Source organism: Kryptolebias marmoratus, linkage group LG3 (genome assembly GCF_001649575.2).
Source record: "Kryptolebias marmoratus isolate JLee-2015 linkage group LG3, ASM164957v2, whole genome shotgun sequence".
NCBI classification, from domain to species: domain Eukaryota; kingdom Metazoa; phylum Chordata; class Actinopteri; order Cyprinodontiformes; family Rivulidae; genus Kryptolebias; species Kryptolebias marmoratus.
The window spans coordinates 10,521,539-10,540,510 of NC_051432.1; the positions used below are offsets into that span (position 1 = coordinate 10,521,539).

Genomic DNA, 18,972 nt, shown 5'->3' on the forward strand with positions numbered 1-18,972 from the left:
CTCATTTCCTGCTGTTCGGCACACCACGGGTGCATTTTTTTTGTCTTTTTATCTAGCAGATTTTTCTGGCCCTCGGATGGTGGTCTCATGACATTTCTCATTCACTTCTGTAGAAGTCTGTCTAAAAATGCAAATTTATGCACGCATTTCCTGTTTGGGTGTGATATCCCGCAGATTTGCAGGCGGATGTGCTCACTGCTGCACTGTGTTTAGAAATGCAGAGTTTATAATCACTGAATTTTGAACATTGCGTAGCTACCAGAAAACAAACTGCAACAGCCATTTTACACTGGGCATGAGTCACATCCTCTGTATCATTGGTTTAAAAACAGCTGTGTCAGTCACCATGATGCTTCACAGCTAAACACATAAAATAGTCTCTTTCCAAGTAAATCCTTTTTTGGTGCTTTTATGAGGAAAAACAATACAGGTTGAATACATCAGCTCTATAACTAAATGATTAAACTTTGTATTTTTACAATGGTCACAAAATTGTATTGAAGAAATATATATTCAACATTTTTTTTTCTTTCTTAGAAATGACTCCATCAAACCCAAAAAAGTGACACATAATGCTTTAGGTGTTAAATGGAGACAAGCCGGCTGTGCAGGTGATTTAGTAAAAGGTAAACATAGCGAATGCTCCGGCATAATGGCAGTGCGCTTTGGGGCAGCATTCCTCAAATTAGACGATGTAGATTTGTCAACAAATGCACACTGCTGCCTTCAGATGGCTGCAGGGGATTAATGAACTTAAAGAGAAGCTTTTAACAAAGTATGAAGCAGGTGCGTACAAGTGCTACCAGAACCCCTTAAATATATTTACAGGTCAGAGTAGACAATGATTTACTGATGTTTTGCTTCAAACATAACATTTTTTATGCTCATGGACACCCACGCACTAGCGAAGGTATGATTAAATGTTTTATGTTTGTTTGTTTTGTTTTTTTTCCTCTGGTATTTCTGCATTTTTTTGTCAGGAGTATTTAGCTTGCTGTTGATAAAAACAAAATTTCAGTAAAGACAGACGTGACTCAGAGATGCTGAATTTTTGTCCCAATGTGAAAAGATATTTTTCAACAGAATTAACTCTAAAATTAAGAAATTCATCTTTTCATCGTTCCTGAGATCTGTTTACCACAGAATCAGTGGTTGGCATTAAAATACCACACGGATAAGGATGAGAAATTTCATGTTCAGTGAAGTATTGACTTCTAAGAGTCCTACTTGCACACAATGTGCTTCCTGTAAAATAGAGTCCTACAAGATACAATAACACACTCTGGACTGATAGAAAATTGTATCAACAGAGTGAAGTACAGTTAGGTAGGATGTATCAATACAGATCTACATTCTCCAATAACCATATTTCTAAATATATATATATATATATGTAGATGAAAGCATAAATGTAAAAATGTAATTTATTAGGTTAACCACATATATTCATTACAATAAGTAAGATTAATTTTGGAATTGAAGAAATGTGTGTGAAAATAAATAAAGAAAGATCCTACCATAGCACACAATATAGTTTATACATAATGAGTAGCAGTTATAAGATCATGCACATATTGTATGTAATTTGTGGTAACTCATTTTTCTACACTCAGCCAAACTCAACACAAAACCTCACACATGGGATTATATTCTAAGTGGATGTAGGAAGACACTTGAGCAGACAGTTGCCCATTTACAAAATCCAGTCCAGAAGGAGCAACATCTTTCATTTACCCTGATTATTGCAGGCTCATATTGTCATTCAGCTTAATTTTTGTGTATTTGCTTTAACCTGTCATACTATAGTGTCTAAATTGAGCGATCTTAATGTGAATTTAGTTTACACATCAGAAAAGGTACTGCTGTGTGTATCTTGTTAAACGCGTCACAGGGGCACACCATCTCTGCTTTGAAGTTTTTCTGCATTTATTGTACTTCCATAACTTCTCGCTTTAACTATGCTTAAGCCTGCCGGGTGAAAAAAATCCATTCCTACATGGTCACGTTTAATTCCCTTCATCATTTTTCAACTGGAATGAGTGAAATTGCTTCTTACCAGCAACTTTGCTCATTAAGAGCTCGGAGAACATTTAAATATTTCTATTTAAAACGCCTTCCCAGCTATTCCCAAAAGCCTATTTTACGCTTCTCCAGTAAGTGGATTAAACTGAATTAAAAATGAAAAGGAAAAAGGGGAGAGACTTTTTGTAGTGCCTTTTATGTTTGGTGAAATATCGCTTATGTTTTATATCAAACAAATAGGTACACTGCAGACACACCTTTAGTGCTAGTGGGGTAATTGATTTAGTTCAGTCTGGATGTAAGAGAGCAGAAAAATGTGGAGAATAATAATAAAAGCCCACAGTTGGCTATCTGATAGAGACTCAACAGCCAAGCTGCAGTACCTTATTTGTCTTTTCCCATATTTTTCGTTTTATCATCCATCTGTCCTCGTTAAAATTGTGTCCTCCTTCCAAAAGGATGTTGTTGTAAATCAATCCAAGTATCCACTCTTTAAAAAAAAATATCCCTCTTTATTGGTATAAATGTGTGGTCTTTATTTCTCCAAAGCAGCAAAACATTGTTTTCATTCGAATTAGTGATCGCATTAATTTATTTGCACCACAACAAAATGCAGTATTTTTTTCTTGTCTTTGAGTAAAAGCAAAAACATGTATTTTTAATGTTGGTTGGAAAAGGAAACATTTTAGCAGATTACCTTAACCGTGTTGCAAGCTATTCCAATGTTTCAAAAAGTACTTCTTACTAAACAGACTTGTTTGTTTTTTTTTTGTTGTTTTTTTGCCAACCACTGTCTTTCAGGTAGATCCCTGTTTGTGTTGTGGTATTTTTCTACAGCCCAGTTATTGTTACGCAAGAGATCACATAGAAAGGTGGCCTGCTAAATATCGAAACCGTTACTCAATAGTCTTAAATATTAAACAATGTCCATTCAGCACAATTTGTCTGAGATGCACAAAGAGCACAAAGCTTTTCCATTTTTCCATCAGCTTCAGCCAGTTCATACTGACAACAAAACCAACTATTTTTGTGGTCAATAGGGATTTTTTTTTCTTTATTTTTTTGTTGAAGGGCTTTTGTTTGGCTCAAAAGACTTTGATGAATGTTTCCCTTCATTGGCATTATGATTTGACAGCCTGGGCTCACACAATAGCAACTCAGTGGCATACATAGTTATCTCCCAGGTTAGTCACACATGCTTATACTTACAGTAACACAACCGAATGGCAGTAAATACCCAAGTAGTTTGTGACAGACAGTCCTGAATGGAATATTGTCTTTTAAAGAGTTGTTTATTGGGGCATATTTCAATTTTTCGAAGCATGCAAGCAAGCAGGGACTAAGAGCACCTATAGTTCTTGAAAATGTAGAAACTAGTTGAAATGATGGCCTCAAGACACTGAATGATTCATACTTTTGATTTCAGTATATTTTTTCTTTCCTTTTTCAAAGGGTTTACTCATTATAAAACAAGCCAGTTACTGATAATCTTAATAAACTTCTATTTACCTCCCTTTTTGTTTCCTTTATCTGACTCCCTTATTTGTTTCTTTTGTTCCTGCAGTCATGCCCCGTTTTGCAGAACAAGTGGAGGTAGCTATTGAGGCTCTCAGTACGAACCCGCCGCAGGCATTTGAGGAGAACGAGTTCATTGATGCATCCCGTCTGGTGTACGATGGTGTCCGTGACATAAGGAAAGCTGTCCTCATGATAAGGGTATGTCTGTTGCCTGCTCTGAAAGAGCAAAAGAATACTCAGTGATATTCACTGAGATGTCCTAAAATGTAAACCAACAGTGATTTTTTATGTCCTTAACCCTCTATCCAAAGTGTTTCCCTGTGTGCTGTGTAATTGTATACAATTAAGAAATGTGGTCACTTTTTAGTATTTGTAAATGGTCCTTTAGTAAGGACTGGGGTACAAGGTCCACTGTAGAAAAATCTGATGAAGTTACATGTAATTACTACTTCTCATCTAGAGGTGGATGCACGTTTTGTTTGTTTGTTTGTGTTTTGTTTTTACTAACTGCCATGATAAAAATGGGGTAAAGGAAGATACTATCTAAAGCACTTCACACCAAAGTGCAGGAAAAATGCCTAATTCAGAGGAGACAGGACTTTGAAGACCTTCCTGTTTGTTTCAAATCAGCAGTGTGGAAAAAATTCTCAGTGATCTATGATAGCATCATAGAGTAACACGTGGTATATGGAAAGAAAGGGTCATAATTTGTATGCCTTGAAGCGTCCTCTGGCATCTAAAAAACCCCATCTTTAAATACATCACCAAGCATCACCCTGTGACCTATGTTTAAACAGTACACTAGCACTCACCTGGCTGAGAAACTAGGTGTGAGTGTTTTTTATTATATTTATTTAGCATTTTTACATTAGATGGCTTTGTCATTTTCTTTAGAAACACACATTCAATTTTGCACATTTTTTTTTTTGACCAAGAAAGAGTTACTTTTCAGTTTAGAAGTTCATCAAACTTTTGTTTAGACACACAACCTGCAGAACAGTGTTTACAATTCAACATAGATAAATATTCATCCATCTATCGATTTCCCCCCCCACTTTTCTGTGCAGGATCTTGGGGAGCTGGTGCCGATCTCCAGCAGTCATTGGGTGAGAGGCGGGGTACATCTTACAATTCTATGACAGGGCCACATAAAGACAAACAAGACTAACAACCTTTCACTCTCTCACTCACACCTAGTGACAATTTAGAGCTGTCAGTTAACCTAACATGCACATTTTTAATCTGTAGGAGGAGGAAATCAGAGCACCAGGAGAAAACACATGCATGCATGGGGAGAACATGCGTACTCCACACAGAAAGGCCCTAGTTGGGTTGTGAGTCTGACGCCTTTCTGCTGTGAGGCAACAGATCGAAGCACTGCTCCACTGTGCTACTCACATGGATAAATAAGGCATTACAATATGACTTTTTTTTTCATATAGCAAAGTTACCAGTTGACAAGTCCTACCTTGCTGCACATGGCCTGCTACCTTAAAACCTCTACACTGACAAGGATGATGTTTTGCTTTTTTTACTTCTGATTCTTGCAGGGTTCTTGTTTGTTTAAAATGTGTGGAGAAGAAGTGGCATTTAGCATTAGTTTGATTTCCCTGTTCTACTAAGCTTGTATTGAACTATGACCCCAAAACTGAAGTAAATACCCACCCATGATTTATGTGGTCTGTTACACCCCTAATAAGTAGGCTTTTGAGTTAGTTTAGTTTTGAAGCATGATATACTTGCTTTTACAACCTGTTCCCATTACCTCTGGATAGATGTGATCATTTTCAACCAGTTCAGTCATTTGAAAGTATACATTTTACAAAGGTAAACACTTGGATACTAAATCATGAGAATAAAAAACATGTCTGTTAGCTCAACCATGATTCAAAAAACAAATCATTCACACTTACAATATAGACTTCTTAAATTTTAAATGGCCTGTTCTGTTTTTGGTCTTCATTTGTATAACAAACAGTGCTGCTGGCTGTCATACTATTATGATAGTTAATATTTCATAACAAAAGTCTAGCTGCCCTTAGGATGAGGAAAAACATAAATAAAATGTGTCACAAAATTTGTTTTACAGAGCTGCTAAGATAAAAATGCTTCATAATAACAAGACACCGCCAGTTCCACTGTCTCACACACTCACTCCAATGTTACAGTATCCACATTTTTTTTTAATCCAAACTGGCCCTCCTCTTTACACCATGTAATTCATTTATTCAACTTTATGCAGGCTGGAAGCTTTCCCAGTGCAGCTCTGGAAAAAATCTAATTATGGAAAATAATTTGATGTTAGTAAATAATGTAAAACAGGCAGCTTTGAACTGCCCAGGACCAGCTGGCTTCATAATCCCATCCAAGTTCATTTACTTTCTGAGGAAACAACTTGGAAGATTTGTGCTTTCTGCGTTGTTTGACTTCATCGTACAGATAGTAAATGTTAGTGCCACATGCAATACTTTCTCTCTCTCTCTCTCTTTCTCTCTCACTTTTTCCTTGTGTAATTTTTCTTCCCACTTAAACCGAGTAATAGCTCCTTTAGAATTTTTACAGCAGAGATCTCATGAGAAGTCAGTGGATTAAGAAGCCGATTTTCCACAGTGTTTAAAGTTTGAGACAGGTCTTTAGAAGAAAGTAAAAATATAATGAAACTTCAAAAATAAAGTTGTGTGGCTGACCTACATTCATCCACATACATGCATGCATACTTATCAGTGAGAGTCGATAGTAGGATACAGAAGCAAGTGGTGGGCATGAAATACTGAAATGTCCTTGTTACTGAATAAATTGATGACTGAACAAACATTGACGTACATCAATTTATTGAAATGATCTCACACCTAAAGTTCAAATTAAAACCAGTGCTGCAAGGAAATAAATGAAAGTGTTACATGGATGGGATCATGCTCAATAAAGTATCAGTGAACCACTCGAATATAATCTGAGAATGCTGGTCCAGTTTAAAGGTTTATCACATGTCAAACACTTCCTGGAGAATTATAATTGGACAGCAATATTTTTACAAGCTTGCAAAATTGTCACAAAAACTGTAATGATTTCATTCTGGGTTAGAATGACTGCAAGGTAAACAGCAGAAACATCCTGTGCACATAAGTGGACAGTTTCCTTGGTAACTGTCCCTCTGAGTTGGCACCTCTCCTGCGTCACACAGTGACCTCATTGAAACAAATGAGGGGGCTGAATGTTTTCACACAATCTTTATGTATGAGCAAGCATTGCTTTTGTCAAACTGTGGATTATGTTACTTCAGTAAAATTCAAAAAGCAAAATGCACCACAGGATCCTACGGAGGAAGAAAGAACCACTGGTCCATTGATCTTCAACGTTTAAAGTACAGTGTGGCTGTGGATTTTTCTTCTACATCTGATCGCTTTTTCACCCAATTGTCAAGTGTGATCAGTTGCACAAGTAAGCACAACTTGCAGAGAATTATCCTGATGCCATGGCACATCCCTGTAACACATTATGAAATAACATGGTTGTTTTGGCCATTTGTTAGCCCACTGTTATTATTACTCTTGGTGAATAAATGAGTTCAAGTGAATGCATTGTCATACACAGCTGGACAATTTTGCAATTTCACCAACATGGATTTTATTGTCCAGGTCTACTTGTATTTAAAGTAGGAGGGACAGAGTGTCACAGTGTTACCTACATAGTATGTGTAACAACAATAAGTCAAGAGAAACTAATTTATTCTACAATGAGGGTGTTGTTTTATTTTGGACTATTTGATCAGTTGGCCTGCTGATTAAAATGCACAAATACAAATTACCCAGGTACCTCTCTGTTTAGTTTTGATTTCCAATGAGAGTTATTGATAAGCCAAAATCAAAAGGCTTCTTGATGCAATTGAATAGACCTACCATCAATCAGAGGCTTGACCAATAAGGCGCTGAGTGTTCCTCTGTACATTTTTATTGCATCAAACCTGCTCTCAATGTGATAAATAAATGTGATTGGCCTGATCCAAGCAATGCTGGGTGAAAATCATTTTGAATGTGAGCAGAACCATCCACTGAATGCCAGACCAAATAAAAGTTGAGTTTTATTTTTTATCTAGCCCCAGGGTTAATTATTTGACAAGTCAAAAAAGGCATAGTGGTTTGCAAAACCAGACAAAATAAAGTATTCATCAACAAAATGATTAAGAAAAAAAAAAAATCAATGCTCATATAAATAATGAAACAAAATTAATTAAATGCTTAAAAGTTTACTAGAAACTAAACAGCTAGAGTTTGTTTATGAAGCTCTGATGACAAATAAACATCAGTAAACTCTTAGCTTCCTCGTTTTCAGACAAACATGGGTAACATGAATCAATATGGGAATACATACACACCCTCCTATGTATTCTTCAGAAACATCTCTATCAGTGCACCTGTTCTACTTGGTGGATAATTGCAAATCCTGTCACTTAACTACAACACAAAATCATTTAAAATTGTTCTTTTTGCTTTACAAGCAAATCTCACTCTGGGAACTGGGGTTACACTATTACCCAGTTTGCAACGGCACTATTTGTTCTGGATTGGGGACCTCTTTAAATGAGGTCCTGCATCTTCGATTCTGTTTAAAGACGTCAACATTCTTAACTTCAAAGATTTTTGTTTTTATTGCCTGATGCCAAAAAGACAAAGTGAGGCGATAATATTAAACTTTTAGAAAGTAACAATGTACAACAACAACTAATTAAAGTTCAGAGTCTATCTAATTCTGCCACAGGTGATTGGCATTAACCAACACAAAAAACTCAGTTTTATTGATCTAAAATGTAATGTAGCATCTCAGAGTCATTCACAACATACTCTGATTATGATACCTTGCAATATTGCTTATAGTTGTGCATGATGTTATTTTTAAGGTTTGACCAAAGTGGCATCAGCTTTATCATTTCTCATCATAAGATGACCTTAGTCTAAAAGTCTGGCATCAAAAGCAGCGAGTGGCATGCATTCCTATAAGGAATGCTAGACCTTTAACTTTCATGAAGTGTTGGAGTGAAATCATCTGCAGTGTATTTACAAATTCAAATCTTTTTAATTTAACATATTGATTTAACATTAAAGTAACTATATTATTTTCGCTACGTAGTTTTATTTTAAGCAGCAGTTTCAACAGTTGTAATATTTTTGTTTCAAAATAATATCAATTAGACTGTGTGTGTATATGTGTGTGTGTGTGTGTGTGTGTGGGTGTGTAAGCCATGCCTTATTGGATCGGCACATTTACAGCCACCATTGTGAACCCAGGCTTTGTATTGAGATATTTTTATTTTCATGTGAACAATACTGAAATGCAAATGTCTGACGTATGTGGTATTCCTAAAAATACACTGAAAAATGGGAACACTTACAGGTGTACGAAAATGGTTCTGATTCTTGGCTTTTTCTTTCTTTATTGTCTTTGCCCCTTTTTAGCAGAGCTAATGCTTAGTGCTTTATGGTGTTAATTTAATTATTAGGTAATTTGGTATTTTTAGGAGTGCCACCTTATTGGTTTTTGACAAATAAGTTTGATTGAGGGACGTTGGCATATATACAAAAAAGCTATTTAAGCTTTTTGTCATTCTTTATTTTGATTTTTAAGCCTTTCAACAAATGTGCTCTAGAACAAGTTTCTCAATTTGAATATAAGTCATGTTGCATTTCTGTCTATATGCTGGGTTTGGTTTAGTGCAAAACTCTATTTGAGTTACTGCACACTGAAAACAAAACAGACAAATGTATGACAAGAATGTAAGATTTCCACACAATAGATGCTGAAGCTTTAAAAAACTGCAGTCTGAGCTGTCAATTTAGAAAATTGAGTTTCTTTTTTTCCCCCCTCTCCTTATTTTCTGCTGTTTGTCTGACTTTTCCTTTGTGCTTCTTACAGACACCAGAGGAGCTCGAAGATGACTCCGACTTTGAACAGGAGGACTATGATACTCGCAGCAGAACCAGTGTCCAGACGGAAGATGACCAGCTTATTGCAGGACAGAGTGCCCGGGTGAGCAGATATTGACTTCCCACTGTGCCTCACCTTTGTAGATGTGTCCTAGTTTTAGAGCCTGTAACAAACAGACAGAATAAAAAACATTTATTTGGTTTGAAGAAAAGGTGAGAGGCCAGCCTAAATTCTTTATAAGATTGTGACAGTAGTTTTGAAGGTTCAAATGTAGGCTGAGGTGCAAGTTTATTCAACTCCACATCCACTTTGGTTCCCCAGCTGCACATGAATCAGTTCATCCAACTGTTTCCACTTGGATGGTGTTTAAATTATCCTATTTGAAATAAATACTATTCAGGGATGGCAGGTGTAAAATTGCAATCACAAAGAAAGTAGTAATTACCCAACTCCCTTTAGACACTGCCCAAAATGTAGCATTGTGTTGTGCCAAGGCCTCAGCCATGATCACCAGGGTCTGAGCTTTGTTGCACATTAGCAATTTTTCACTTGGGCCCAGCTTAAAGGACATTAAGAGGGTATCAGTGCCTGCTCCCCTCCAGCTACACAGAGGCTCTCGCGGTGTGTTGCTTGTTGAATGGATTGTGGATGGCAGCAGTGTGACTTGGCTCGATTCCTCTCCCTGTGGCCCTGACTTGCTTAGGTTTCTGTACAGTCTGCACACATTGGGGGTAATGCACAAAATGGAGAAATAAATCCAATCAAAACTGCTGCTTATTTTTGTTAAATGCACATATTTTGTGCCTATTTTTTAAAAATAAAATCTCAGAACATGATTTGAAGAAATCTGTCATCGGTAAGAAAGCACTAGAAGCAATAACACAATCACGTTTAGGCCAAATCCTACTGTAACTGTAGCAGAAGTCAGGAAACTGGCTCCTGAATGCAACACATTCACTGCCTAAATGTTGTTTCAGCAGATGTATATTTCACTGCTACTATATCTGATTTTTGCTTTATAAACGAAAGTCTATGTTCCTTTATAGAAATTACTAAATTTACTAAGTTGTCTATTTTAATCTTATTACTTATTACTTCTCTTGTTGTGTTTTTTTATTTTTGGTCAATTTTCTGTGAAACACTCACTCTGCAGTAAAAAGTTGCATCACTGTCAAAATGTTCAGGTTGCTGTCTTGGCTTAATAAGACAGTGTCATTCTGTCGTGACAGGAAACAAACAGCAGTCTCCTGGTGAGCAGCACTGCACATAACATTGACCTGCTCACCCACCCCTGCCTCCTCCCTCATTATATGGACTCAAAACCATCACACATACACCTCTGCCCAGGCGGCTGAGATTAGTTATTGAAGTTAATGTTTCGTCTTCCAACCATTCACATCATTAGACAACTGCTAATACTGCACAAGATCACTCATGTGAATTACACGCAAAAGCGGTTTTAAGTTATCATTACGCACCTTCACTCTTTCTCCTACCAGAAGCAATAATCCTTTCAAGTGAGCGTTTCCCCACCCCACCAGCCTCCCCACCATGCATTTCTTGATGCATTGATGGAAACACAAATAACATGTAAAAACAATCTGAATAAGTCATTGCAAAGAGATACTTTAGGTTTTATTTCTTTTTTTCCAGTGCTCATGCGTGTAGTTATGGTAAAAAGTAAGCACATCCTCTTTTTGTTTAGAAATTAAAATTGAGAACAACAACACATAACATATGCCACAATGTCATTATTTATTTATGAAAAGCCAAACAAACAAAAAAAAAAACAAGCAGAGTGAAGAAAATATTGTGAAGTGTTTGTGTTTTTGTGAATTTATTACTAATTTTGGAGAAATGTAGGCATTTCTACCAACAGATGATGAGGTTTTTTTTTAAATTTGTTTTAGGTTTTTCTTTATTTTTTTTTTATTTTTACGCTGTGACTGTTAATGGTGAAAAGAACAAATTGTTTATTAAATTAATTAAACTGGCTGATCAAAGTTTGATCAGAAATCTGGATGTGAAATGTAACAACACACTCAGGTTCTGAGCCGATCCAGAAAGCCTGTGGGGGTTTTCTGGGTGTGAAGTACTTTTGGTTTGTTGTATTTATACTCCCACTAAGGCTCCTGCGGTGTAACATTGCAGGGCCATCTGAGCTAAGATGCACCAACGCTTGTACACAAAGAAGCTTTACAGCAACAAACTGTTAACTAGTTTTCTTGGCACTCGGCTAAGCTCTGAGTGGGCAGCTCTATTGGGGAACAGTTTGAAGTCGCAACATGTCTCTTTGTCGTAACTTGTAACTGTAATACAGTGATATAAAGTGGATTGAAGTGCATCTCGCTGTTCTGTTTGTATAAAATTGTCCTTTACATTCATGTTCATGAAATTAATATTCATATAAATATTGCAAAAAATCCAGAAATGTTCACTCATTACAATGTATCACAACGCATTATCAAACAAGATTTATCATGTTTATACATGTAGCATGCATGTTTTGTATAAATCTAGCATACCGACAAATTTTCTCACACTGTTTGATATCGCCTGTTTTTGCACTACTAGACAGTGTCAAGCCCTGAGGAATTTAAAATTTTAAGGCACACAGATGGCAAGCACATTCATAAAACATGTTTATGCTGCAAACCAGTGGTGATCTGCACAATCTGCTTCAGCGTGTTGTCAGGATGAAGTCTGCTGTGCTCTCACGGCCGTGGCATGTCCACACTAGTGCTGTCTTTCTCTTCAAACAGACAAGAGGAAGCATAATCCATTTTCTCCACAGGAGCTGACATGAGCACACTGAGGTTTACAGTTTGCGATCCCTCCAAGCCCATCCAGTGTGCGGATATCACACAAAGGACACATGCATGATATCTCTGTTTTACTCCCCCAAGATCACTGTTTTCCTTTTTCTCACACAGGCTCAGCACAATCCACGGAGCATGCATTGCCTGGGCTTTTACTTTTCTGTGGCTTCACCTGTCGATTTATTATACTGACACGCCAGGCAAAGTTGTTAAATGGGCAAAATAAAGCAGCAAAAAATTGAGCAGAGGAAGGAGGCCTGAATATATCTTTCTAGTAAAACATGCAGACAAAAACTCTATTTGTGCGACATGCCATGGATAATTCACAGGCAGCCAAACACACCGTAAACAGTTCTAAACACAGTGATTGGATAACCCTGCTGATAGGTCATCCATAAAATTGAACTCTGAGTGTCTGGGCAGTTTATTTCAAATGAAACAAATTAAAGTCATTTCAAGACGGCACACTTGGTGAAGAAACCCGGAAAGCTCTCTAATCCCTGCAGACGTAGCCTAGTCGCAGAGTGTATTGGCATGGCTCTCCCTCGGCTGGATTTGCCACTATGTTAAGCTCCCAAGGCCCGCTCCTTGTTGTTATCAGTAAAGAAGGGGAAGGGATTTGGGGATAAGTGAATTCTAGAGAGCCGTGGAGGAGGTGGGTGGGGGGGCAGCACCAAGAGCCTTCCTGCTCCCCTGACGTCCCAATTGGCTCATGTGTTTACCCTTGTGCTGCAGCTTTCTTTTGTGTTCAGAAACCCCTTTTCTCTCCCTTTCCTCCCTGACACGCTTGCTTTTGTCACACCATTTTCAGAGTGAATTGGTATACTCACCAAATCCCTTTCTTTCTCTCCACTGCCTTCCTTGAACCCTGTTTTAAGTCAGGGAATTTTTCAGTCGAAATTGTTGAGTTTCAAGAGACTTTTTGCTCCTTTTATTCGTGCAGGAGAGACATCTGCTTTGATTTAATGTTCATTTTATGTACAGAAGATGTCGGGGAAGCACTCTCATTGCACTCAAAGAATTTGCCGCACATAGAATATTTAATGAATTTCAATCTACATTTACATTATCTCACTCACAACATTGGCATTTAGCAAAACCATGCATGTTCATCGCTTCGACACCAGCTGTACACAGTTCAGTTCAATTATAGGAACGAGTAAATAATTAATGACTCAACAGTTGGGTGCAGGAATGATATGAACACCAAATATGTTAATGATCGACTTCCAGTCCTGAGTTCACAGAGTTCTGCTGATTGTGACAGCACAGTCAAAGTTATTGGTGTTGATTAGGCAGCAGTTTCAGAGCAGCTTTGCCAAAATTAGATTTTTGGCCTCACTCTACATAAGCATGTATCAGAGATTGTATTCCAAGGAGCTACTGACGAGCCAAAACTTCAAGCTGAGAGGAAAAGAACCCTTAAAGTCAGTCAGCTGAAATGTTTTTAGTTGTTTTCACATTCATATCATATTTAAAACAAGTTATACTTGACAGCAGAAAGAACAGGAATGTTTTGTTATGTGAAATGAAATCAAAAAGCAAATTCAGTCTGTAAATCACCTAGGGAGAGGTTGTTTTTTTTGTGTGTGTGTGTTTGATCCTCAACAGGCCCTTTGTTTTTTCTGGCATGTACTGGTCGCTTATGGGTTAAATACAAGCAACTCTGGGGACAAACTATTTACCAAATTCATCTATAGCAGTGTAGTTAATGTTAATGTGTAGATGGGCAGGCACATGTATTATACATTTAGTCACAGATTAAATGAATAAGGAAACAGGTGCCCCAGGACCCATAAGCCATAGTAATTTAAGGCAACACATGCAAGCAGAGCTGCAGTGTGAACGTAAGTGTGCCCTGCTAGAGTCACTTGTGCTTTGAATACTTCATTCCTCATCGTGCAGTCTAAACACATATTAACTTGGTATTTGTTTTAAATGTGAGCAGGGTTTTCACCCCACATGCTGTTTAATAGGATTTGCCTCCATGCTGTTGTTTGTGTGTCTTGGCACCAGCAGCAAAGGAAATCTACACTGGGCTTTAGGGGGGCTGGTTGTGCTTGTTTGTTTATGCCATTTGGGTTTTTTTTTTTAAACTAACCACCATCAAAGCTTTGCACCACTGCACTCAGAAGAGCAATCAGTAGGCCAAAACTCAGTTGTGCCGCTATGCCTCTCTATTTCTGTCTGTAATTTCAATTTTCTCTTTTGCACCGCGCCTCGCCCCTCCCTCCACCTTCCGTGCTCATTTTCTTTCAAACAATTTCAGGAGGACAAGTCATCCATATTTTTTGTTTTCATTTTCCTCCTGACACATCTACCGTGGGGACACAAGCAACGTGACGCACGTCTCACAGAGCTCACCCCACACACCAGCTTTGCCGTTAGAGAGGGAGGGGGGAAAGGATACGGAGGACGAGGGTTATTATAACATTAAGAGAATAGCGGTTCTTGGAGGACAGTGAATAATAGCTGAGGTTAAAAACTGATGGTGACTTTTCCTTTTTTACTGTACTCGTTTTCTCTCTGCACCTTTCGAGTCAATAGAATCGACCTAATGGAAACCAGGTTACTCTTCATTCCACCTCACCTCGCTGACATAATGTTGAACAAATGCATTATTCATTCTCTGGTCTAAGAGGCAAGGTAATTATACATTTATCTTCCAAATAATACAGGGTCCTAACTGCGCCTGTGACCTCGCCACAAGATTTATGCCATTTTGGACCTGCCCCCAAAGGCTGCTGAGAGAGCAAATGTATTTTCATAGATGGAAAAAAAAATGAAGGCAGAAAAGGATTTGGTTTTTAAAGGTATAGGTTGTCGAGGGGTTTGAAAGGGTCCAGTCATTAAATGCAAACTTTAAAACTTTTTTTGGAATCATTTCAAAAGGGCAAGACTCCTAATTTATTGTTCAAGTTTGCAGTTTTGTAGAGCTTCTGAATCTAGAGCAAACAGAAACTAAATTAACTAACATGAATTTAGCTATTATTTAGTATTCCTGCAGTATTCTGTTTTTGCTTAACTCATCCTCTCACTGTTTCAGCCTTTTCCTCGTTTCTCTACTGTTATCTTCTTTTCAGCTTTAACTCCACACTGAACCCTAATTTTTTTTTTCTTTCTGACCCATCTTGCCCGTATATTCCACGCATCTTAACATTGTCGAAGTTTGCTTCTTTTTTTTGTAATGCTTTTGTTTTTGTGCTGCCTGCAGGCCATCATGGCACAGCTGCCCCAGGAGGAGAAGGCAAAAATTGCTGAGCAGGTGGAAAGCTTCAGACAGGAGAAGTGCAAGTTAGATGCAGAAGTCGCCAAGTGGGACGATAATGGCAATGACATCATTGTGCTCGCCAAGCAGATGTGTATGATCATGATGGAAATGACAGATTTCACCAGGTAAACTCAACAGCCAGTGGAAAAAGGCAGATAGACCGTATAGAAATGTCTGTCACACAATTTTAGCTGTACACATCAACTTCCCTTTCTCCTCTTTAGCCTATTTGTAACATTGTGATCTACTGCACAATTAAAAGACATGAAGCAAACTTAAAACTCCACGATAATTACAAATCAGAGGCCTGATTAGTCATGAGTGTTTGTGCCTGCAGTGCTGTGACTGCACCATTATTACTTGGCACTGACCCCAGTTACTCAGACTGGCGTGAGCAAATGGAACAAAAATTGTCCCAGAACTGATCAAAAATGACACATCGTGCACATGCAAACACTCATTCTAATCCATTTAAACATGTTCTGTTTTTGCAATAAATGTTGTTTCTTTGTACTGTGTGCTATATAAATAAATGTACCTACCTACCTACCAAAGCAGATCTTGGAGATACACAATTAGTGAGAATGATAGACTCTTTTTGTTTCATGTAACATAAAATGTTTTATCATTGAATGATTATAATGTCTTAAAATTCTGCGTGCCCACTGTCTCTGCAAGTCTTTCCAAAATCTCTTTATTTCTTCTTTCTCTCCCCTTGAATTATCGCAGAGGCAAAGGCCCCCTGAAGAACTCCTCAGATGTGATCAACGCGGCTAAGAAGATTGCAGAGGCTGGTTCCAGGATGGACAAATTGTCTCGTGCTGTTGCAGATCAGGTAGCTTTGTAACTTAGTTTGGGCCTGTCACTATCACTTTTTGTCTTTATGCTTTGCCGTGCGCCCGAAAGTGTATCTGACTGAGCCTTGGCAGCTGGCGGCAGAGCAAATTTTTAATTTAAAGTAAGTGGGCATGGCCAATGGAAATCTTTACTGTGAGAGTTGATGAGTGTAGCTGGAGTGGTAGATCTGTGTTGCTGCATGACTTTGTCTCCCAGTGGGGCCAACACTGAGAGAGCAAGACAGCAGAACCAAGTTGTGTCTCTAATATAATTAGCTTCCAACCGAGGTGATGCATTCATTATCAAATGAGTACCTCTCTAAAACATGCTGACAGACCATTTTCAATATCTAATCAATCAGTTCTGTGCCGAGAGAAGATGTGAGTGAAACGGAATAGGTGTTTGTGCTGTGTAGGTGAGTGTACACATAATGAACTGGGAGAGGTTTCAAAACACTCACTCCAGGTAATGCATAATGTTCTTTTTCATTTCATCTGTCTCTAATAAGAAGTAAGGATACCTTAGGCTGAAAACCTACTGATATATCCAGACGGCCCGTTGTCTTTGTAATTGCAACTGCTGTTAGCTTGCAAACCTTTGGAATAATTACTGTAGGTTTCAGTATCACACGCTGAGCTTTTATCCAGGGCTGCTTGGCCGAAGAAACGATGAAGCTGAAATCGACTTTTAGAATCATAGTAAAATCTCTTCTTGAAATTCTGTCTCACCACGAGGCCTGCACATTTCTCGCGTCAAATCTGCGCTAAGATAATTTTGTTTTAATATTTGATTTCATAATGGGACACAAAATTGACTTCTATATAATTTCAAATACCTTTGGGGTATCTTTAAAAAAAAAGACATTTCATTTTCTTCTTCACTGCGATAACTGATTATGAGAAATGTAAATATAATAATTTCCTTTTGCTTCCACTCTTTTGTTGCTTAAAATTCAAGTCATTCAGTAATTTAAGACATCTGATTGGACTCTATTTTTGCTTAAATGGCTTTTATATCTTATTCAAATGTTCTACGTAAACTGACCCACCTTTCCAGCATTATATTTGCCCAGTACCTGTTTTGGAGAAAATCAGCAGTATTGAATGTCTACACTGTGACATATTAAGCCATCATAGATCTACATCATAGTGGAGGAGAACACAGCAAGTCGTTAAACATTTAGATCATTACAAAGCCTTTGCGCATTCCGGTGGAAGATCGGGAGGAATCAGATGGTTAGTCAGAGCAGACTGAACCTTTCCTAGAAACAGTAAGTAAAATTGAAAGTTTCAGTTCTAAGCATGAAGCACATATATAGCAGAGCCTCCATCCTAATTTTGCTGAAGAAAATCCCTTTCCAAGAGGATGATTTCAGTATAACAATATACTGCTTTATATTTGTCCATGCCTTCTTGTGACCTAACAGGAATACATTTGCAAACTGTTACAATGGTGCATAATGACTACTAGCTTTAGAGGCAGTGGAGTATATTAGGCTTTGAGGGGGACAGAAGGCATCTTTAGTCAATGCTGGCTCATACAACACTGTCCTTCTCTCCAGAGCATATTGCACTACAGAACAAAGTTTCAAATTATGAATGGATCTCTGCAACACTGTCTGTTTTGTAGTAATTACTGCAAAGTGAGACAAAAACAAGAGCTGTGCATTTGTTTTTTTTTTGTTTGTTTGTTTTTCTCCTCACTGAGTCTTGTACGTAAACACTTGACCATATTCCCATGTGTGAGAACATTTGTTTGCGTTTGAGGTCACACATGTTGTTTAGAGCAGGGCTAAGTAAGAATGAACTTGTGTTTGCGTGTTTACCTCTTGGCTCGTGGACCGCCGAGTGACAGTCAGTGTTTAACAGGGCTTGAGTGGGAGTAAATATTGTATCCCACAAGGCATATCAGTTGAGGAACCTGTGTGGAAATTAACAGTTTGCTGTAATGAAAGGAGCAGGTGGCTTGCCATTTTTGATTCTCACTTTTAACGTTTCCTAGACCGGAGCTTGCTGAATATTCAGAGCCTTCTGCCGCACTTCCAGAGACATCGGAGCTTTGAGTAGGACATAAAGTGGGGATATGAGAGCCTTTTTTTATTTCCAGCATGTGTTTAATATGTGAAGCATTCAGGCCATGTGAATGCCATGACACGCAGTAAAAAGAATAAGTTAATAAAAGTTTAAGCATAAAAGTTTAATTCTTTTTAGCTTCTAATGGAATTCCCCCACAAATAAGCACCACCTTGATTGCTTGTCCTTGTTGTGTGTGACGAAGACAAGCATTTTGCATTCACGCTTCATGCTAGGTATCTTGTGCTTGTTCTGAGCGTTACAGCTTGACAATAAGAAAAAATGGTCGCCTCATTGCTTTTATACAGCCCCCTTAAGTAGCAAATCGTGTCACCAAGACTCTCCACATCAGCCCTATTGATGAACACATGTGAAGCTGAGTACAATTCAGCATGGAAGGATGAGAGGATGGCAAGCTCTTTCATAGTCATTTAAGCACTGCGCTTGACATAGAAAAAGCCCTTGGGGAACCTTACCCCATTTCACTCCAGCAGTGCCTCTTTTTTCTTCCTTT

General features: G+C 38.0%; 1 protein-coding gene across 2 annotated transcripts in view; it reads left to right on the forward strand.

The window, feature by feature from the left end:
* The window catches only part of ctnna2 (catenin (cadherin-associated protein), alpha 2), a 293,925-nt gene that overhangs the window by 262,875 nt on the left and 12,078 nt on the right, over nt 1-18,972 (forward strand). Inside the window, exons 13-17 of one of the 2 annotated variants that reach the window (XM_017405479.3) lie at nt 3,587-3,738; nt 4,608-4,646; nt 9,448-9,561; nt 15,493-15,674; nt 16,279-16,384. In XM_017405479.3, coding sequence (XP_017260968.1) covers nt 3,587-3,738; nt 4,608-4,646; nt 9,448-9,561; nt 15,493-15,674; nt 16,279-16,384 — 593 coding nt within the window. The remainder of the gene's footprint in view (nt 1-3,586; nt 3,739-4,607; nt 4,647-9,447; nt 9,562-15,492; nt 15,675-16,278; nt 16,385-18,972) is intronic. The other variant, XM_017405486.3, reaches the window with a different exon arrangement.